Raw genomic sequence first — 22,067 nt, forward strand, 5'->3', positions numbered from 1 at the left:
AAAACAGTTGCTAGAGGTGGCTAATGACAAGGAAATGATAAAAGCTCAATGGGTGAACTGAGAGTGAAAGAGGCAGAACTGGTGAGAGAAAAAGACAACATGGATAACAAGATGGCTAGGCTCAAAGAGGAAGAGGATGGAATGCGGAAGAAATAGGAAGGAAGATGGACATCTTAAGAAGGAAAGTTGTGAAATCAAAAGACTTAGAGATGAAATTGACAGTGAAAAGGACCAGCTGAATGCAAAATTGCTTGAGTTGGAAAAATGCGTGAAGAACTAGATAGAGAGAAGAAGGAAGTGAAGACAGGAAGGAAAAAACTGAAAGAGAAAGATCAGTTGGAAGAGAGCGAGGTAAGATGAGCAAGGAGAAAGAGGAATTGGATATCAGTCTTGAACTGATGAAAAGACAAGGGAAGACTTGACAAGCTTGAAGGCTGAAGCAGAAGCACAGACCGAGGCTATGGAAAAAGACTGGAAGGAAAGCTCACGAGGGAAAGACAACAACTTGAAGATGTAAAGGAGGAGATACAGAAGGAAAAAGAAGCCTTTGAGAGAAAAAGGGATTGACCATGAAAGAAAGAGATGAGTTTGATCTGATGAAGTCTGAAACCCCGGACAATTGGAGGAAATAGAACAAAACAAACAAGACATTCGTGTGGAGAAGGAAAAGCTGGATCAGATCAAAGCTGAGTTAGAAAGACGGTCTGAAGACGTAAATCAGGTCATGGATGAGACAAGACGGGAGAGGGGGAAGGTTGAAGAACTGGCTATCCAAACTCAAAAAGAAAGAGAAGAAATGGTGGGTTTTATGGAAAAGAACCAACAAAAGCAGAACGAACTGGAACTCATGAATGACAAGATTGAAAGAGAGAAACAAGACAGTGAAGAAAGTCGGGATGTGCTAACAAAGGAGAGAGAGGAGCTGGAACAAATGAGGAGTGAGATACAGCAACAGAGAGAGGAGACAGAATCTCAACTGGAAGACCAAAGGAAAGAGAAAGAACATTTGGAACAAATGACGACGGACATGAAAAAACAGTTGCTAGAGGTGGATAATGACAAGGAAATGATAGAAAGCTCAATGGGTGAACTGAGAGTGAAAGAGGCAGAAATAGTGAGAGAAAAAGACAACATGGATAACAAGATGGCTAGGCTCAAAGAGGAAGAGGATGGAATGCGGGAAGAAATAGGAAGGAAGATGGACATCTTAAAGAAGGAAAGTTGTGAAATCAAAAGACTTAGAGATGAAATTGACAGTGAAAAGGACCAGCTGAATGCAACATTGCTTGAGTTGGAAAAAATGCGTGAAGAACTAGATAGAGAGAAGAAGGAAGTGAAAGACAGGAAGGATGAAACACTGAAAGAGAAGATCAGTTGGAAGAGAGGCGAGGTAAGATGAGCAAGGAGAAAGAGGAATTGGATATCAGTCTTGAACTGATGAAAAGACAAAGGGAAGACTTGACAAGCTTGAAGGCTGAAGCAGAAGCACAGACCGAGGCTATGGAAAAAGACTGGAAGGAAAAGCTCACGAGGGAAAGACAACAACTTGAAGATGTAAAGGAGGAGATACAGAAGGAAAAAGAAGCCTTTGAGAGAAAGAAGGGATTGACCATGAAAGAAAGAGATGAGTTTGATCTGATGAAGTCTGAAACCCAGGGACAATTGGAGGAAATAGAACAAAACAAACAAGACATTCGTGTGGAGAAGGAAAAGCTGGATCAGATCAAAGCTGAGTTAGAAAGACGGTCTGAAGACGTAAATCAGGTCATGGATGAGACAAGACGGGAGAGGGGGAAGGTTGAAGAACTGGCTATCCAAACTCAAAAAGAAAGAGAAGAAATGGTGGGTTTTATGGAAAAGAACAAACAAAAGCAGAACGAACTGGAACTCATGAATGACAAGATTGAAAGAGAGAAACAAGACATTGAAGAAAGTCGGGATGTGCTAACAAAGGAGAGAGAGGAGCTGGAACAAATGAGGAGTGAGATACAGCAACAGAGAGAGGAGACAGAATCTCACATGGAAGACCAAAGGAAAGAGAAAGAACATTTGGAACAAATGACGACGGACATGAAAAAACAGTTGCTAGAGGTGGATAATGACAAGGAAATGATAGAAAGCTCAATGGGTGAACTGAGAGTGAAAGAGGCAGAAATAGTGAGAGAAAAAGACAACATGGATAACAAGATGGCTAGGCTCAAAGAGGAAGAGGATGGAATGCGGGAAGAAATAGGAAGGAAGATGGACATCTTAAAGAAGGAAAGTTGTGAAATCAAAAGACTTAGAGATGAAATTGACAGTGAAAAGGACCAGCTGAATGCAAAATTGCTTGAGTTGGAAAAAATGCGTGAAGAACTAGATAGAGAGAAGAAGGAAGTGAAAGACAGGAAGGATGAAACACTGAAAGAGAAAGATCAGTTGGAAGAGAGGCGAGGGTAAGATGAGCAAGGAGAAAGAGGAATTGGATATCAGTCTTGAACTGATGAAAAGACAAAGGGAAGACTTGACAAGCTTGAAGGCTGAAGCAGAAGCACAGACCGAGGCTATGGAAAAAGACTGGAAGGAAAAGCTCACGAGGGAAAGACAACAACTTGAAGATGTAAAGGAGGAGATACAGAAGGAAAAAGAAGCCTTTGAGAGAAAGAAGGGATTGACCATGAAAGAAAGAGATGAGTTTGATCTGATGAAGTCTGAAACCCAGGGACAATTGGAGGAAATAGAACAAAACAAACAAGACATTCGTGTGGAGAAGGAAAAGCTGGATCAGATCAAAGCTGAGTTAGAAAGACGGTCTGAAGACGTAAATCAGGTCATGGATGAGACAAGACGGGAGAGGGGGAAGGTTGAAGAACTGGCTATCCAAACTCAAAAAGAAAGAGAAGAAATGGTGGGTTTTATGGAAAAGAACAAACAAAAGCAGAACGAACTGGAACTCATGAATGACAAGATTGAAAGAGAGAAACAAGACATTGAAGAAAGTCGGGATGTGCTAACAAAGGAGAGAGAGGAGCTGGAACAAATGAGGAGTGAGATACAGCAACAGAGAGAGGAGACAGAATCTCACATGGAAGACCAAAGGAAAGAGAAAGAACATTTGGAACAAATGACGACGGACATGAAAAAACAGTTGCTAGAGGTGGATAATGACAAGGAAATGATAGAAAGCTCAATGGGTGAACTGAGAGTGAAAGAGGCAGAAATAGTGAGAGAAAAAGACAACATGGATAACAAGATGGCTAGGCTCAAAGAGGAAGAGGATGGAATGCGGGAAGAAATAGGAAGGAAGATGGACATCTTAAAGAAGGAAAGTTGTGAAATCAAAAGACTTAGAGATGAAATTGACAGTGAAAAGGACCAGCTGAATGCAACATTGCTTGAGTTGGAAAAAATGCGTGAAGAACTAGATAGAGAGAAGAAGGAAGTGAAAGACAGGAAGGATGAAACACTGAAAGAGAAAGATCAGTTGGAAGAGAGGCGAGGTAAGATGAGCAAGGAGAAAGAGGAATTGGATATCAGTCTTGAACTGATGAAAAGACAAAGGGAAGACTTGACAAGCTTGAAGGCTGAAGCAGAAGCACAGACCGAGGCCTATGGAAAAAGACTGGAAGGAAAAGCTCACGAGGGAAAGACAACAACTTGAAGATGTAAAGGAGGAGATACAGAAGGAAAAAGAAGCCTTTGAGAGAAAGAAGGGATTGACCATGAAAGAAAGAGATGAGTTTGATCTGATGAAGTCTGAAACCCAGGGACAATTGGAGGAAATAGAACAAAACAAACAAGACATTCGTGTGGAGAAGGAAAAGCTGGATCAGATCAAAGCTGAGTTAGAAAGACGGTCTGAAGACGTAAATCAGGTCATGGATGAGACAAGACGGGAGAGGGGGAAGGTTGAAGAACTGGCTATCCAAACTCAAAAAGAAAGAGAAGAAATGGTGGGTTTTATGGAAAAGAACAAACAAAAGCAGAACGAACTGGAACTCATGAATGACAAGATTGAAAGAGAGAAACAAGACATTGAAGAAAGTCGGGATGTGCTAACAAAGGAGAGAGAGGAGCTGGAACAAATGAGGAGTGAGATACAGCAACAGAGAGAGGAGACAGAATCTCACATGGAAGACCAAAGGAAAGAGAAAGAACATTTGGAACAAATGACGACGGACATGAAAAAACAGTTGCTAGAGGTGGATAATGACAAGGAAATGATAGAAAGCTCAATGGGTGAACTGAGAGTGAAAGAGGCAGAAATGGTGAGAGAAAAAGACAACATGGATAACAAGATGGCTAGGCTCAAAGAGGAAGAGGATGGAATGCGGGAAGAAATAGGAAGGAAGATGGACATCTTAAAGAAGGAAAGTTGTGAAATCAAAAGACTTAGAGATGAAATTGACAGTGAAAAGGACCAGCTGAATGCAAAATTGCTTGAGTTGGAAAAAATGCGTGAAGAACTAGATAGAGAGAAGAAGGAAGTGAAAGACAGGAAGGATGAAACACTGAAAGAGAAAGATCAGTTGGAAGAGAGGCGAGGTAAGATGAGCAAGGAGAAAGAGGAATTGGATATCAGTCTTGAACTGATGAAAAGACAAAGGGAAGACTTGACAAGCTTGAAGGCTGAAGCAGAAGCACAGACCGAGGCTATGGAAAAGACTGGAAGGAAAAGCTCACGAGGGAAAGACAACAACTTGAAGATGTAAAGGAGGAGATACAGAAGGAAAAAGAAGCCTTTGAGAGAAAGAAGGGATTGACCATGAAAGAAAGAGATGAGTTTGATCTGATGAAGTCTGAAACCCAGGGACAATTGGAGGAAATAGAACAAAACAAACAAGACATTCGTGTGGAGAAGGAAAAGCTGGATCAGATCAAAGCTGAGTTAGAAAGACGGTCTGAAGACGTAAATCAGGTCATGGATGAGACAAGACGGGAGAGGGGGAAGGTTGAAGAACTGGCTATCCAAACTCAAAAAGAAAGAGAAGAAATGGTGGGTTTTATGGAAAAGAACAAACAAAAGCAGAACGAACTGGAACTCATGAATGACAAGATTGAAAGAGAGAAACAAGACATTGAAGAAAGTCGGGATGTGCTAACAAAGGAGAGAGAGGAGCTGGAACAAATGAGGAGTGAGATACAGCAACAGAGAGAGGAGACAGAATCTCACATGGAAGACCAAAGGAAAGAGAAAGAACATTTGGAACAAATGACGACAGACATGAAAAAACAGTTGCTAGAGGTGGATAATGACAAGGAAATGATAGAAAGCTCAATGGGTGAACTGAGAGTGAAAGAGGCAGAAATAGTGAGAGAAAAAGACAACATGGATAACAAGATGGCTAGGCTCAAAGAGGAAGAGGATGGAATGCGGGAAGAAATAGGAAGGAAGATGGACATCTTAAAGAAGGAAAGTTGTGAAATCAAAAGACTTAGAGATGAAATTGACAGTGAAAAGGACCAGCTGAATGCAAAATTGCTTGAGTTGGAAAAAATGCGTGAAGAACTAGATAGAGAGAAGAAGGAAGTGAAAGACAGGAAGGATGAAACACTGAAAGAGAAAGATCAGTTGGAAGAGAGGCGAGGTAAGATGAGCAAGGAGAAAGAGGAATTGGATATCAGTCTTGAACTGATGAAAAGACAAAGGGAAGACTTGACAAGCTTGAAGGCTGAAGCAGAAGCACAGACCGAGGCTATGGAAAAAGACTGGAAGGAAAAGCTCACGAGGGAAAGACAACAACTTGAAGATGTAAAGGAGGAGATACAGAAGGAAAAAGAAGCCTTTGAGAGAAAGAAGGGATTGACCATGAAAGAAAGAGATGAGTTTGATCTGATGAAGTCTGAAACCCAGGGACAATTGGAGGAAATAGAACAAAACAAACAAGACATTCGTGTGGAGAAGGAAAAGCTGGATCAGATCAAAGCTGAGTTAGAAAGACGGTCTGAAGACGTAAATCAGGTCATGGATGAGACAAGACGGGAGAGGGGGAAGGTTGAAGAACTGGCTATCCAAACTCAAAAAGAAAGAGAAGAAATGGTGGGTTTTATGGAAAAGAACAAACAAAAGCAGAACGAACTGGAACTCATGAATGACAAGATTGAAAGAGAGAAACAAGACATTGAAGAAAGTCGGGATGTGCTAACAAAGGAGAGAGAGGAGCTGGAACAAATGAGGAGTGAGATACAGCAACAGAGAGAGGAGACAGAATCTCACATGGAAGACCAAAGGAAAGAGAAAGAACATTTGGAACAAATGACGACGGACATGAAAAAACAGTTGCTAGAGGTGGATAATGACAAGGAAATGATAGAAAGCTCAATGGGTGAACTGAGAGTGAAAGAGGCAGAAATAGTGAGAGAAAAAGACAACATGGATAACAAGATGGCTAGGCTCAAAGAGGAAGAGGATGGAATGCGGGAAGAAATAGGAAGGAAGATGGACATCTTAAAGAAGGAAAGTTGTGAAATCAAAAGACTTAGAGATGAAATTGACAGTGAAAAGGACCAGCTGAATGCAAAATTGCTTGAGTTGGAAAAAATGCGTGAAGAACTAGATAGAGAGAAGAAGGAAGTGAAAGACAGGAAGGATGAAACACTGAAAGAGAAAGATCAGTTGGAAGAGAGGCGAGGTAAGATGAGCAAGGAGAAAGAGGAATTGGATATCAGTCTTGAACTGATGAAAAGACAAATGGAAGACTTGACAAGCTTGAAGGCTGAAGCAGAAGCACAGACCGAGCCTATGGAAATAGACTGGAAGGAAAAGCTCACGAGGGAAAGACAACAACTTGAAGATGTAAAGGAGGAGATACAGAAGGAAAAAGAAGCCTTTGAGAGAAAGAAGGGATTGACCATGAAAGAAAGAGATGAGTTTGATCTGATGAAGTCTGAAACCCAGGGACAATTGGAGGAAATAGAACAAAACAAACAAGACATTCGTGTGGAGAAGGAAAAGCTGGATCAGATCAAAGCTGAGTTAGAAAGACGGTCTGAAGACGTAAATCAGGTCATGGATGAGACAAGACGGGAGAGGGGGAAGGTTGAAGAACTGGCTATCCAAACTCAAAAAGAAAGAGAAGAAATGGTGGGTTTTATGGAAAAGAACAAACAAAAGCAGAACGAACTGGAACTCATGAATGACAAGATTGAAAGAGAGAAACAAGACATTGAAGAAAGTCGGGATGTGCTAACAAAGGAGAGAGAGGAGCTGGAACAAATGAGGAGTGAGATACAGCAACAGAGAGAGGAGACAGAATCTCACATGGAAGACCAAAGGAAAGAGAAAGAACATTTGGAACAAATGACGACGGACATGAAAAAACAGTTGCTAGAGGTGGATAATGACAAGGAAATGATAGAAAGCTCAATGGGTGAACTGAGAGTGAAAGAGGCAGAAATAGTGAGAGAAAAAGACAACATGGATAACAAGATGGCTAGGCTCAAAGAGGAAGAGGATGGAATGCGGGAAGAAATAGGAAGGAAGATGGACATCTTAAAGAAGGAAAGTTGTGAAATCAAAAGACTTAGAGATGAAATTGACAGTGAAAAGGACCAGCTGAATGCAACATTGCTTGAGTTGGAAAAAATGCGTGAAGAACTTGATAGAGAGAAGAAGGAAGTGAAAGACAGGAAGGATGAAACACTGAAAGAGAAAGATCAGTTGGAAGAGAGGCGAGGTAAGATGAGCAAGGAGAAAGAGGAATTGGATATCAGTCTTGAACTGATGAAAAGACAAAGGGAAGACTTGACAAGCTTGAAGGCTGAAGCAGAAGCACAGACCGAGGCTATGGAAAAAGACTGGAAGGAAAAGCTCACGAGGGAAAGACAACATCTTGAAGATGTAAAGGAGGAGATACAGAAGGAAAAAGAAGCCTTTGAGAGAAAGAAGGGATTGACCATGAAAGAAAGAGATGAGTTTGATCTGATGAAGTCTGAAACCCAGGGACAATTGGAGGAAATAGAACAAAACAAACAAGACATTCGTGTGGAGAAGGAAAAGCTGGATCAGATCAAAGCTGAGTTAGAAAGACGGTCTGAAGACGTAAATCAGGTCATGGATGAGACAAGACGGGAGAGGGGGAAGGTTGAAGAACTGGCTATCCAAACTCAAAAAGAAAGAGAAGAAATGGTGGGTTTTATGGAAAAGAACAAACAAAAGCAGAACGAACTGGAACTCATGAATGACAAGATTGAAAGAGAGAAACAAGACATTGAAGAAAGTCGGGATGTGCTAACAAAGGAGAGAGAGGAGCTGGAACAAATGAGGAGTGAGATACAGCAACAGAGAGAGGAGACAGAATCTCACATGGAAGACCAAAGGAAAGAGAAAGAACATTTGGAACAAATGACGACAGACATGAAAAAACAGTTGCTAGAGGTGGATAATGACAAGGAAATGATAGAAAGCTCAATGGGTGAACTGAGAGTGAAAGAGGCAGAAATAGTGAGAGAAAAAGACAACATGGATAACAAGATGGCTAGGCTCAAAGAGGAAGAGGATGGAATGCGGGAAGAAATAGGAAGGAAGATGGACATCTTAAAGAAGGAAAGTTGTGAAATCAAAAGACTTAGAGATGAAATTGACAGTGAAAAGGACCAGCTGAATGCAAAATTGCTTGAGTTGGAAAAAATGCGCGAAGAACTAGATAGAGAGAAGAAGGAAGTGAAAGACAGGAAGGATGAAACACTGAAAGAGAAAGATCAGTTGGAAGAGAGGCGAGGTAAGATGAGCAAGGAGAAAGAGGAATTGGATATCAGTCTTGAACTGATGAAAAGACAAAGGGAAGACTTGACAAGCTTGAAGGCTGAAGCAGAAGCACAGACCGAGGCTATGGAAAAAGACTGGAAGGAAAAGCTCACGAGGGAAAGACAACATCTTGAAGATGTAAAGGAGGAGATACAGAAGGAAAAAGAAGCCTTTGAGAGAAAGAAGGGATTGACCATGAAAGAAAGAGATGAGTTTGATCTGATGAAGTCTGAAACCCAGGGACAATTGGAGGAAATAGAACAAAACAAACAAGACATTCGTGTGGAGAAGGAAAAGCTGGATCAGATCAAAGCTGAGTTAGAAAGACGGTCTGAAGACGTAAATCAGGTCATGGATGAGACAAGACGGGAGAGGGGGAAGGTTGAAGAACTGGCTATCCAAACTCAAAAAGAAAGAGAAGAAATGGTGGGTTTTATGGAAAAGAACAAACAAAAGCAGAACGAACTGGAACTCATGAATGACAAGATTGAAAGAGAGAAACAAGACATTGAAGAAAGTCGGGATGTGCTAACAAAGGAGAGAGAGGAGCTGGAACAAATGAGGAGTGAGATACAGCAACAGAGAGAGGAGACAGAATCTCACATGGAAGACCAAAGGAAAGAGAAAGAACATTTGGAACAAATGACGACGGACATGAAAAAACAGTTGCTAGAGGTGGATAATGACAAGGAAATGATAGAAAGCTCAATGGGTGAACTGAGAGTGAAAGAGGCAGAAATAGTGAGAGAAAAAGACAACATGGATAACAAGATGGCTAGGCTCAAAGAGGAAGAGGATGGAATGCGGGAAGAAATAGGAAGGAAGATGGACATCTTAAAGAAGGAAAGTTGTGAAATCAAAAGACTTAGAGATGAAATTGACAGTGAAAATGACCAGCTGAATGCAACATTGCTTGAGTTGGAAAAAATGCGTGAAGAACTAGATAGAGAGAAGAAGGAAGTGAAAGACAGGAAGGATGAAACACTGAAAGAGAAAGATCAGTTGGAAGAGAGGCGAGGTAAGATGAGCAAGGAGAAAGAGGAATTGGATATCAGTCTTGAACTGATGAAAAGACAAAGGGAAGACTTGACAAGCTTGAAGGCTGAAGCAGAAGCACAGACCGAGGCTATGGAAAAAGACTGGAAGGAAAAGCTCACGAGGGAAAGACAACAACTTGAAGATGTAAAGGAGGAGATACAGAAGGAAAAAGAAGCCTTTGAGAGAAAGAAGGGATTGACCATGAAAGAAAGAGATGAGTTTGATCTGATGAAGTCTGAAACCCAGGGACAATTGGAGGAAATAGAACAAAACAAACAAGACATTCGTGTGGAGAAGGAAAAGCTGGATCAGATCAAAGCTGAGTTAGAAAGACGGTCTGAAGACGTAAATCAGGTCATGGATGAGACAAGACGGGAGAGGGGGAAGGTTGAAGAACTGGCTATCCAAACTCAAAAAGAAAGAGAAGAAATGGTGGGTTTTATGGAAAAGAACAAACAAAAGCAGAACGAACTGGAACTCATGAATGACAAGATTGAAAGAGAGAAACAAGACATTGAAGAAAGTCGGGATGTGCTAACAAAGGAGAGAGAGGAGCTGGAACAAATGAGGAGTGAGATACAGCAACAGAGAGAGGAGACAGAATCTCACATGGAAGACCAAAGGAAAGAGAAAGAACATTTGGAACAAATGACGACAGACATGAAAAAACAGTTGCTAGAGGTGGATAATGACAAGGAAATGATAGAAAGCTCAATGGGTGAACTGAGAGTGAAAGAGGCAGAAATAGTGAGAGAAAAAGACAACATGGATAACAAGATGGCTAGGCTCAAAGAGGAAGAGGATGGAATGCGGGAAGAAATAGGAAGGAAGATGGACATCTTAAAGAAGGAAAGTTGTGAAATCAAAAGACTTAGAGATGAAATTGACAGTGAAAAGGACCAGCTGAATGCAAAATTGCTTGAGTTGGAAAAAATGCGCGAAGAACTAGATAGAGAGAAGAAGGAAGTGAAAGACAGGAAGGATGAAACACTGAAAGAGAAAGATCAGTTGGAAGAGAGGCGAGGTAAGATGAGCAAGGAGAAAGAGGAATTGGATATCAGTCTTGAACTGATGAAAAGACAAAGGGAAGACTTGACAAGCTTGAAGGCTGAAGCAGAAGCACAGACCGAGGCTATGGAAAAAGACTGGAAGGAAAAGCTCACGAGGGAAAGACAACATCTTGAAGATGTAAAGGAGGAGATACAGAAGGAAAAAGAAGCCTTTGAGAGAAAGAAGGGATTGACCATGAAAGAAAGAGATGAGTTTGATCTGATGAAGTCTGAAACCCAGGGACAATTGGAGGAAATAGAACAAAACAAACAAGACATTCGTGTGGAGAAGGAAAAGCTGGATCAGATCAAAGCTGAGTTAGAAAGACGGTCTGAAGACGTAAATCAGGTCATGGATGAGACAAGACGGGAGAGGGGGAAGGTTGAAGAACTGGCTATCCAAACTCAAAAAGAAAGAGAAGGAATGGTGTGTTTTATGGAAAAGAACAAACAAAAGCAGAACGACCTGGAACTCATGAATGACAAGATTGAAAGAGAGAAACAAGACATCGAAGAAAGTCGGGATGTGCTAACAAAGGAGAGAGAGGAGCTGGAACAAATGAGGAGTGAGATACAGCAACAGAGAGAGGAGACAGAATCTCACATGGAAGACCAAAGGAAAGAGAAAGAACGTTTGGAACAAATGACGACGCACATGAAAAAACAGTTGCTAGAGGTGGAAAATGATAAGGAAATGATAGAAAGCTCAATGGGTGAACTGAGAGTGAAAGAGGCAGAAATAGTGAGAGAAAAAGACAACATGGATAACAAGATGGCTAGGCTCAAAGAGGAAGAGGATGGAATGCGGGAAGAAATAGGAAGGAAGATGGACATCTTAAAGAAGGAAAGTTGTGAAATCAAAAGACTTAGAGATGAAATTGACAGTGAAAAGGACCAGCTGAATGCAACATTGCTTGAGTTGGAAAAAATGCGTGAAGAACTAGATAGAGAGAAGAAGGAAGTGAAAGACAGGAAGGATGAAACACTGAAAGAGAAAGATCAGTTGGAAGAGAGGCGAGGTAAGATGAGCAAGGAGAAAGAGGAATTGGATATCAGTCTTGAACTGATGAAAAGACAAAGGGAAGACTTGACAAGCTTGAAGGCTGAAGCAGAAGCACAGACCGAGGCTATGGAAAAAGACTGGAAGGAAAAGCTCACGAGGGAAAGACAACAACTTGAAGATGTAAAGGAGGAGATACAGAAGGAAAAAGAAGCCTTTGAGAGAAAGAAGGGATTGACCATGAAAGAAAGAGATGAGTTTGATCTGATGAAGTCTGAAACCCAGGGACAATTGGAGGAAATAGAACAAAACAAACAAGACATTCGTGTGGAGAAGGAAAAGCTGGATCAGATCAAAGCTGAGTTAGAAAGACGGTCTGAAGACGTAAATCAGGTCATGGATGAGACAAGACGGGAGAGGGGGAAGGTTGAAGAACTGGCTATCCAAACTCAAAAAGAAAGAGAAGAAATGGTGGGTTTTATGGAAAAGAACAAACAAAAGCAGAACGAACTGGAACTCATGAATGACAAGATTGAAAGAGAGAAACAAGACATTGAAGAAAGTCGGGATGTGCTAACAAAGGAGAGAGAGGAGCTGGAACAAATGAGGAGTGAGATACAGCAACAGAGAGAGGAGACAGAATCTCACATGGAAGACCAAAGGAAAGAGAAAGAACATTTGGAACAAATGACGACGGACATGAAAAAACAGTTGCTAGAGGTGGATAATGACAAGGAAATGATAGAAAGCTCAATGGGTGAACTGAGAGTGAAAGAGGCAGAAATAGTGAGAGAAAAAGACAACATGGATAACAAGATGGCTAGGCTCAAAGAGGAAGAGGATGGAATGCGGGAAGAAATAGGAAGGAAGATGGACATCTTAAAGAAGGAAAGTTGTGAAATCAAAAGACTTAGAGATGAAATTGACAGTGAAAAGGACCAGCTGAATGCAAAATTGCTTGAGTTGGAAAAAATGCGCGAAGAACTAGATAGAGAGAAGAAGGAAGTGAAAGACAGGAAGGATGAAACACTGAAAGAGAAAGATCAGTTGGAAGAGAGGCGAGGTAAGATGAGCAAGGAGAAAGAGGAATTGGATATCAGTCTTGAACTGATGAAAAGACAAAGGGAAGACTTGACAAGCTTGAAGGCTGAAGCAGAAGCACAGACCGAGCCTATGGAAAAAGACTGGAAGGAAAAGCTCACGAGGGAAAGACAACAACTTGAAGATGTAAAGGAGGAGATACAGAAGGAAAAAGAAGCCTTTGAGAGAAAGAAGGGATTGACCATGAAAGAAAGAGATGAGTTTGATCTGATGAAGTCTGAAACCCAGGGACAATTGGAGGAAATAGAACAAAACAAACAAGACATTCGTGTGGAGAAGGAAAAGCTGGATCAGATCAAAGCTGAGTTAGAAAGACGGTCTGAAGACGTAAATCAGGTCATGGATGAGACAAGACGGGAGAGGGGGAAGGTTGAAGAACTGGCTATCCAAACTCAAAAAGAAAGAGAAGAAATGGTGGGTTTTATGGAAAAGAACAAACAAAAGCAGAACGAACTGGAACTCATGAATGACAAGATTGAAAGAGAGAAACAAGACATTGAAGAAAGTCGGGGATGTGCTAACAAAGGAGAGAGAGGAGCTGGAACAAATGAGGAGTGAGATACAGCAACAGAGAGAGGAGACAGAATCTCACATGGAAGACCAAAGGAAAGAGAAAGAACGTTTGGAACAAATGACGACGGACATGAAAAAACAGTTGCTAGAGGTGGATAATGACAAGGAAATGATAGAAAGCTCAATGGGTGAACTGAGAGTGAAAGAGGCAGAAATAGTGAGAGAAAAAGACAACATGGATAACAAGATGGCTAGGCTCAAAGAGGAAGAGGATGGAATGCGGGAAGAAATAGGAAGGAAGATGGACATCTTAAAGAAGGAAAGTTGTGAAATCAAAAGACTTAGAGATGAAATTGACAGTGAAAAGGACCAGCTGAATGCAACATTGCTTGAGTTGGAAAAAATGCGTGAAGAACTTGATAGAGAGAAGAAGGAAGTGAAAGACAGGAAGGATGAAACACTGAAAGAGAAAGATCAGTTGGAAGAGAGGCGAGGTAAGATGAGCAAGGTGAAAGAGGAATTGGATATCAGTCTTGAACTGATGAAAAGACAAATGGAAGACTTGACAAGCTTGAAGGCTGAAGCAGAAGCACAGACCGAGCCTATGGAAATAGACTGGAAGGAAAAGCTCACGAGGGAAAGACAACAACTTGAAGATGTAAAGGAGGAGATACAGAAGGAAAAAGAAGCCTTTGAGAGAAAGAAGGGATTGACCATGAAAGAAAGAGATGAGTTTGATCTGATGAAGTCTGAAACCCAGGGACAATTGGAGGAAATAGAACAAAACAAACAAGACATTCGTGTGGAGAAGGAAAAGCTGGATCAGATCAAAGCTGAGTTAGAAAGACGGTCTGAAGACGTAAATCAGGTCATGGATGAGACAAGACGGGAGAGGGGGAAGGTTGAAGAACTGGCTATCCAAACTCAAAAAGAAAGAGAAGGAATGGTGGGTTTTATGGAAAAGAACAAACAAAAGCAGAACGACCTGGAACTCATGAATGACAAGATTGAAAGAGAGAAACAAGACATCGAAGAAAGTCGGGATGTGCTAACAAAGGAGAGAGATGAGCTGGAACAAATGAGGAGTGAGATACAGCAACAGAGAGAGGAGACAGAATCTCACATGGAAGACCAAAGGAAAGAGAAAGAACATTTGGAACAAATGACGACAGACATGAAAAAACAGTTGCTAGAGGTGGATAATGACAAGGAAATGATAGAAAGCTCAATGGGTGAACTGAGAGTGAAAGAGGCAGAAATAGTGAGAGAAAAAGACAACATGGATAACAAGATGGCTAGGCTCAAAGAGGAAGAGGATGGAATGCGGGAAGAAATAGGAAGGAAGATGGACATCTTAAAGAAGGAAAGTTGTGAAATCAAAAGACTTAGAGATGAAATTGACAGTGAAAAGGACCAGCTGAATGCAAAATTGCTTGAGTTGGAAAAAATGCGCGAAGAACTAGATAGAGAGAAGAAGGAAGTGAAAGACAGGAAGGATGAAACACTGAAAGAGAAAGATCAGTTGGAAGAGAGGCGAGGTAAGATGAGCAAGGAGAAAGAGGAATTGGATATCAGTCTTGAACTGATGAAAAGACAAAGGGAAGACTTGACAAGCTTGAAGGCTGAAGCAGAAGCACAGACCGAGGCTATGGAAAAAGACTGGAAGGAAAAGCTCACGAGGGAAAGACAACATCTTGAAGATGTAAAGGAGGAGATACAGAAGGAAAAAGAAGCCTTTGAGAGAAAGAAGGGATTGACCATGAAAGAAAGAGATGAGTTTGATCTGATGAAGTCTGAAACCCAGGGACAATTGGAGGAAATGGAACAAAACAAACAAGACATTCGTGTGGAGAAGGAAAAGCTGGATCAGATCAAAGCTGAGTTAGAAAGACGGTCTGAAGACGTAAATCAGGTCATGGATGAGACAAGACGGGAGAGGGGGAAGGTTGAAGAACTGGCTATCCAAACTCAAAAAGAAAGAGAAGGAATGGTGGGTTTTATGGAAAAGAACAAACAAAAGCAGAACGACCTGGAACTCATGAATGACAAGATTGAAAGAGAGAAACAAGACATCGAAGAAAGTCGGGATGTGCTAACAAAGGAGAGAGAGGAGCTGGAACAAATGAGGAGTGAGATACAGCAACAGAGAGAGGAGACAGAATCTCACATGGAAGACCAAAGGAAAGAGAAAGAACATTTGGAACAAATGACGACAGACATGAAAAAACAGTTGCTAGAGGTGGATAATGACAAGGAAATGATAGAAAGCTCAATGGGTGAACTGAGAGTGAAAGAGGCAGAAATAGTGAGAGAAAAAGACAACATGGATAACAAGATGGCTAGGCTCAAAGAGGAAGAGGATGGAATGCGGGAAGAAATAGGAAGGAAGATGGACATCTTAAAGAAGGAAAGTTGTGAAATCAAAAGACTTAGAGATGAAATTGACAGTGAAAAGGACCAGCTGAATGCAACATTGCTTGAGTTGGAAAAAATGCGTGAAGAACTTGATAGAGAGAAGAAGGGAAGTGAAAGACAGGAAGGATGAAACACTGAAAGAGAAAGATCAGTTGGAAGAGAGGCGAGGTAAGATGAGCAAGGTGAAAGAGGAATTGGATATCAGTCTTGAACTGATGAAAAGACAAATGGAAGACTTGACAAGCTTGAAGGCTGAAGCAGAAGCACAGACCGAGCCTATGGAAATAGACTGGAAGGAAAAGCTCACGAGGGAAAGACAACAACTTGAAGATGTAAAGGAGGAGATACAGAAGGAAAAAGAAGCCTTTGAGAGAAAGAAGGGATTGACCATGAAAGAAAGAGATGAGTTTGATCTGATGAAGTCTGAAACCCAGGGACAATTGGAGGAAATAGAACAAAACAAACAAGACATTCGTGTGGAGAAGGAAAAGCTGGATCAGATCAAAGCTGAGTTAGAAAGACGGTCTGAAGACGTAAATCAGGTCATGGATGAGACAAGACGGGAGAGGGGGAAGGTTGAAGAACTGGCTATCCAAACTCAAAAAGAAAGAGAAGGAATGGTGGGTTTTATGGAAAAGAACAAACAAAAGCAGAACGACCTGGAACTCATGAATGACAAGATTGAAAGAGAGAAACAAGACATCGAAGAAAGTCGGGATGTGCTAACAAAGGAGAGAGATGAGCTGGAACAAATGAGGAGTGAGATACAGCAACAGAGAGAGGAGACAGAATCTCACATGGAAGACCAAAGGAAAGAGAAAGAACATTTGGAACAAATGACGACAGACATGAAAAAACAGTTGCTAGAGGTGGATAATGACAAGGAAATGATAGAAAGCTCAATGGGTGAACTGAGAGTGAAAGAGGCAGAATAGTGAGAGAAAAAGACAACATGGATAACAAGATGGCTAGGCTCAAAGAGGAAGAGGATGGAATGCGGGAAGAAATAGGAAGGAAGATGGACATCTTAAAGAAGGAAAGTTGTGAAATCAAAAGACTTAGAGATGAAATTGACAGTGAAAAGGACCAGCTGAATGCAAAATTGCTTGAGTTGGAAAAAATGCGCGAAGAACTAGATAGAGAGAAGAAGGAAGTGAAAGACAGGAAGGATGAAACACTGAAAGAGAAAAGATCAGTTGGAAGAGAGGCGAGGTAAGATGAGCAAGGAGAAAGAGGAATTGGATATCAGTCTTGAACTGATGAAAAGACAAAGGGAAGACTTGACAAGCTTGAAGGCTGAAGCAGAAGCACAGACCGAGCTATGGAAAAAGACTGGAAGGAAAAGCTCACGAGGGAAAGACAACAATCTTGAAGATGTAAAGGAGGAGATACAGAAGGAAAAAGAAGCCTTTGAGAGAAAGAAGGGATTGACCATGAAAGAAAGAGATGAGTTTGATCTGATGAAGTCTGAAACCCAGGGACAAATTGGAGGAATGGAACAAAACAAAACAAGACATTCGTGTGGAGAAGGAAAAGCGGGATCAGATCAAGCTGAGTTAGAAAGACGGTCTGAAGACGTAAATCAGGTCATGGATGAGACAAGACGGGAGAGGGGGAAGGTTTGAGAACTGGCTATCCAAACTCAAAGGAAGAAAGAGAAGGAATGGTGGGTTTTATGGAAAAGAACAAACAAAAGCAGAACGACCTGGAACTCATGAATGACAAGATTGAAAGAGAGAAACAAGACATCGAAGAAAGTCGGGATGTTTTAACAAAGGAGAGAGATGAGCTGGAACAAATGAGGAGTGAGATACAGCAACAGAGAGAGGAGACAGAATCTCACATGGAAGACCAAAGGAAAGAGAAAGAACATTTGGAACAAATGACGACAGACATGAAAAAACAGTTGCTAGAGGTGGATAATGACAAGGAAATGATAGAAAGCTCAATGGGTGAACTGAGAGTGAAAGAGGCAGAAATAGTGAGAGAAAAAGACAACATGGATAACAAGATGGCTAGGCTCAAAGAGGAAGAGGATGGAATGCGGGAAGAAATAGGAAGGAAGATGGACATCTTAAAGAAGGAAAGTTGTGAAATCAAAAGACTTAGAGATTGAAATTGACAGTGAAAAGGACCAGCTGAATGCAAAATTGCTTGAGTTGGAAAAATGCGCGAAGAACTAGATAGAGAGAGAAGGAAGTGAAAGACAGGAAGGATGAAACACTGAAAGAGAAAGATCAGTTGGAAGAGAGGCGAGGTAAGATGAGCAAGGAGAAAGAGGAATTGGATATCAGTCTTGAACTGATGAAAAGACAAAGGGAAGACTGACAAGCTTTGAAGGCTGAAGCAGAAGCACAGACCGAGCTATGGAAAAAGACTGGAAGGAAAGCTCACGAGGGAAAGACCAACATCTTGAAGATGTAGAGGAGATACAGAAGGAAAAAGAAGCTCTTTGAGAGAAAGAAGGGATTGACCATGGAAAGAAAGAGATGAGTTTGATCTGATGAAGTCTGAAACCCAGGGACCAATTGGAGGAAATAGAACAAACAAACAAGACATTCGTGTGGAGAAGGAAAAGCGTGGATCAGATCAAAGCTGAGTTAGAAAGACGGTCTGAAGACGTAAATCAGGTCATGGATGAGACAAGACGGGAGAGGGGGAAGGTTTGAAGAAGACTGGCTATCCAAACTCAAAAAGAAAGAGAAGAAATGGTGGGTTTTATGGAAAAGAACAAACAAAAGCAGAACGAACTGGAACTCCTGAATGACAAGATTGAAAGAGAGAAAAAGACATTGAAGAAAGTCGGGAGTGCTAACAAAGGAGAGAGAGAGCTGGAACAAATGAGGAGTGAGATACAGCAACAGAGAGAGGAGACAGAATCCACATGGAAGACCAAAGGAAGAGAAAGACATTTGAACAAATGACGACAGACAATGAAAAAAGTTGCTAGAGTGATAATGCCAGGAATGATAAAAGCTCAATGGGTGAACTGAGAGTGAAAGAGGCAAAATATGAGAGAAAAAACAACATGGATAACAAGATGGCTAGGCTCAAAGAGGAAGGGATGGAATGCGGGAAGAAATAGGAAGGAAATGGACATCTAAAGAAGGAAAGTTGTGAAATCAAAAGACTTAGAGATGAAATGGACATGAAAAAGACCAGCTGAATGCAAAATTGCTGAGTTGGAAAAAATGCGCGAAGAACTAGATAGAGAGAAAAGGAAGTGAAAGACAGGAAGGATGAAACATGAGAGAAAGATCAGTTGGAAGAGAGGCTGAGGTAAGATGAGCAAGGTGAAAGAGGAATTGGATATCAGTCTGAACTGATGAAAAGACAAAGGAAAGACTTGACAAGCTTGAAGGCTGAAGCAGAAGCACAGACCGAGGCTATGGAAATAGACTGGAAGGAAATCTCACGAGGGAAGGAACACAACTTGAAGATGTAAAGGAGGAGATACAGAAGGAAAAGAAAGCCTTTGAGAGAAAGAAGGATTGACCATGAAAGAAAGAGATGAGTGTGATCTGATGAAGTCTGAAACCCAGGGACAATTGGAGGAAATAGAACAAAACAAACAAACATTCGTGTGGAGAGAAAAGCTGGATCAGATCAAATCTGATTAGAACCGACGTCTGAGACGTAAATCAGGTCATGGATGAGACAAGACGGGAGAGGGGGAAGGTTGAAGAACTGGCTATCCAAACTCAAAAAGAAAGAGAAGAATTGTGTGTTTTTATGGAAAAGAACAAACAAAAGCAAACGACCTGGAACTCATGAATGACAAGATTGAAAGAGAGAAACAAGACATCGAAGAAAGTCGGATGTGCTAACAAAGGAGAGAGAGGAGCTGGAACAAATGAGGAGTGAGATACAGCAACAGAGAGGAGACAGATCTCATCACATGGAGACCAAAGGAAAGAGAAAGAACGTTTGGAACAAATGACGACGGACGCCCTGAAAAAACAGTTGCTAGAGGTGGATAAATGATCAGGAAATGATAGAAAGCTCAATTGGGTGAACTGAGAGTGAAGAGGCAGAAACTACGTGAGAGAAAAAAGACAACATGGATAAACAAGATGGCTAGGCTCAAAGAGGAAGAGGAGGGAATGCGGGAAGAACATAGGAAGAAGGATGGACATCTTAAGAAGGAAAGTGTGAAATCAAAAGACTTAAGATGAAATGACAGTGAAAAGGACCAGCTGAATGCACTTGCTTGAGTTGGAAAAAATGCGTGAAGAACTTGATAGAGAGAAGAAGGAAGTGAAAGACAGGAAGGATGAAACACTGAAAGAGAAAGATCAGTTGGAAGAGAGGCGAGGTTAAGATGAGCAAGGTGAAAGAGAATTGGATATCAGTCTTGAACTGATGAAAAGACAAATGGAAGACTGACAAGCTTGAAGGCTGAAGCAGAAGCACAGACCGAGCTATGGAAATAGACTGGAAGGAAAAGCTCACGAGGGAAGACAACAACTTGAGATGTAAAGGAGGAGATCAGAAGGAAAAAGAAGCCTTTGAGAGAAAGAAGGGATTGACCATGAAGAAAGAGATGAGTTTGATCTGATGAAGTCTGAAACCCAGGGACAATTGAGGAAATAGAACCAAACAAACAAGACATTCGTGTGGAGAAGGAAAGCTGGATCAGATCAAACTGAGTTAGAAAGACGGTCTGAAGACGTAAATCAGGTCATGGATGAGACAAGACGGAGAGGGGGAAGGTTGAAGAACTGGCTATCCAAACTCAAAAAGAAAGAGAAGAAATGGTGGTTTTTTATGGAAAAGAACAAACAAAAGCAGAACGAACTGGAACTCATGAATGACAAGATTGAAAAGAGAGAAACAAGACATTGAAGAAGTCGGGATGTGCTAACAAAGAAGAGAGGAGCTGGAACAAATGAGGAGTGAGATACAGCAACCAGAGAGATGAGGAGACAGAATCTCACATGGAAGACCAAAGGAAAAGAGAAAGAACATTTGGAACAAATGACGACAGACATGAAAAAACAGTTGCTAGAGGTGGATAAAATGAAGGAAATGATAGAAAGCTCAATGGGTGACTGAGAGTGAAAGAGGCAGAAATAGTGAGAGAAAAAGACAACATGGATAACAAGATGGCTAGGCTCAAAGAGGAAGAGGATGGAATGTCGGGAAGAAATAGGAAGGAAGATGGACATTCTAAAGAAGGAAAGTTGTGAAATCAAAAGACTTAGAGATGAAATTGACAGTTGAAAAGGACCAGCTGAATGCAAAATTGCTTGAGTTGGAAAAAATGCGCGAAGAACTAGATAGAAGAAGAAGGAGTGAAAGACAGGAAGGATGAAACACTGAAAGAAAGTCAGTTGGAAGAGAGGCGAGGTAAGATGATGCAAGTGAAAGAGGAATTGGTATCATCTTGAACTGATGAAAGACAAATGGAAGACTTGACAAGCTTGAAGGCTGAAGCAGAAGCACAGACCGAGCCTATGGAAAAGACTGGAGGAAAAGCTCACGAGGGAAAGACACAACTTGAGATGTTAAGGGAGGAGATACAGAAGGAAAAAGAAGCCTTTGAGAAGAAAGAAGGGTTGACCATGAAAGAAAGAGATGAGTTGATCTGATGAAGTCTGAAACCCAGGACAATTGGAATAAATGAACAAACAACAAGACATTCGTGTGGAGAAGGAAAAGCGGGATCAGATCAAAGCTGAGTTAGAAAGACGGTCTGAAGACGTAATCAGGTCATGGATGAGACAAGAAACGGGGAGGGGGGAAGGTTGAAAACTGGCTATCCAAACTCAAAAGAAAAGAAGAAATGGTGGGTTTTATGGAAAAGAACAAACAAAAGCAGAACGAACTGGAACTCATGAATGACAAGATTGAAAGAGAGAAACAAGACATTGAAGAAAGTCGGGATGTGCTAACAAGGAGAGAGAGGAGCTGGAACAAATGAGGAGTGAGATACAGCAAACAGAGGAGGAGACAGTCTCACATGGAAGACCAAGGAAAGAGAAAAAATTTGGAACAAATGACGACAGACATGAAAAACAGTTGCTAGAGGTGGATAATGACAAGGAAATGATAGAAAGCTCATGGGTGAACTGAGAGTGAAAGAGGCAGAAATAGTGAGAGAAAAGACAACATGGATAACAAGATGGCTAGGCTCAAGAGGAAGAGATGGAATGCGGGAAGAAATAGGAAGGAAGATGGACATCTTAAAGAAGGAAAGTTTTGAAATCAAAAGACTTAGAGATGA

General features: G+C 41.3%; 3 protein-coding genes across 3 annotated transcripts; all 3 read left to right on the top strand.

The window, feature by feature from the left end:
- Positions 1-1,372: 1,372 nt before the first annotated feature.
- LOC116371040 (trichohyalin-like) lies at positions 1,373-2,958 on the top strand. The gene has a single exon (XM_031819979.1). It carries the CDS (start codon positions 1,396-1,398, stop codon positions 2,437-2,439), a length of 1,044 nt encoding a protein of 347 aa, XP_031675839.1. The 5' UTR covers positions 1,373-1,395; the 3' UTR covers positions 2,440-2,958.
- A 621-nt stretch (positions 2,959-3,579) lies between these two features.
- LOC116371039 (centromere protein F-like) lies at positions 3,580-15,962 on the top strand (the record flags this gene model as incomplete). Its single annotated transcript, XM_031819978.1, is given in 3 exon segments — positions 3,580-4,634; positions 4,637-13,433; positions 13,435-15,962. Coding segments are annotated over 3 exon segments (12,369 nt in total), but the record flags the coding sequence as incomplete, so codon positions are not given.
- A 5-nt stretch (positions 15,963-15,967) lies between these two features.
- Positions 15,968-16,882, top strand: LOC116371041 (calponin homology domain-containing protein DDB_G0272472-like). The gene has a single exon (XM_031819980.1). The coding sequence runs from the start codon at positions 16,015-16,017 to the stop codon at positions 16,774-16,776; it is 762 nt and encodes a 253-aa protein (XP_031675840.1). The 5' UTR covers positions 15,968-16,014; the 3' UTR covers positions 16,777-16,882.
- The last annotated feature ends 5,185 nt before the right edge of the window (positions 16,883-22,067 follow it).

This window comes from Oncorhynchus kisutch, unplaced genomic scaffold, assembly GCF_002021735.2.
Source record: "Oncorhynchus kisutch isolate 150728-3 unplaced genomic scaffold, Okis_V2 scaffold2906, whole genome shotgun sequence".
In the NCBI taxonomy this organism is placed as follows: domain Eukaryota; kingdom Metazoa; phylum Chordata; class Actinopteri; order Salmoniformes; family Salmonidae; genus Oncorhynchus; species Oncorhynchus kisutch.

What these genes read in the sequence shown, in the direction of transcription:
- LOC116371041 (XM_031819980.1), top strand. Translation starts at nt 16,015, where the DNA reads ATGAGCAAGGTGAAAGAGGAATTGGATATCAGTCTTGAACTGATGAAA.
- LOC116371040 (XM_031819979.1), top strand. Translation starts at nt 1,396, where the DNA reads ATGAGCAAGGAGAAAGAGGAATTGGATATCAGTCTTGAACTGATGAAA.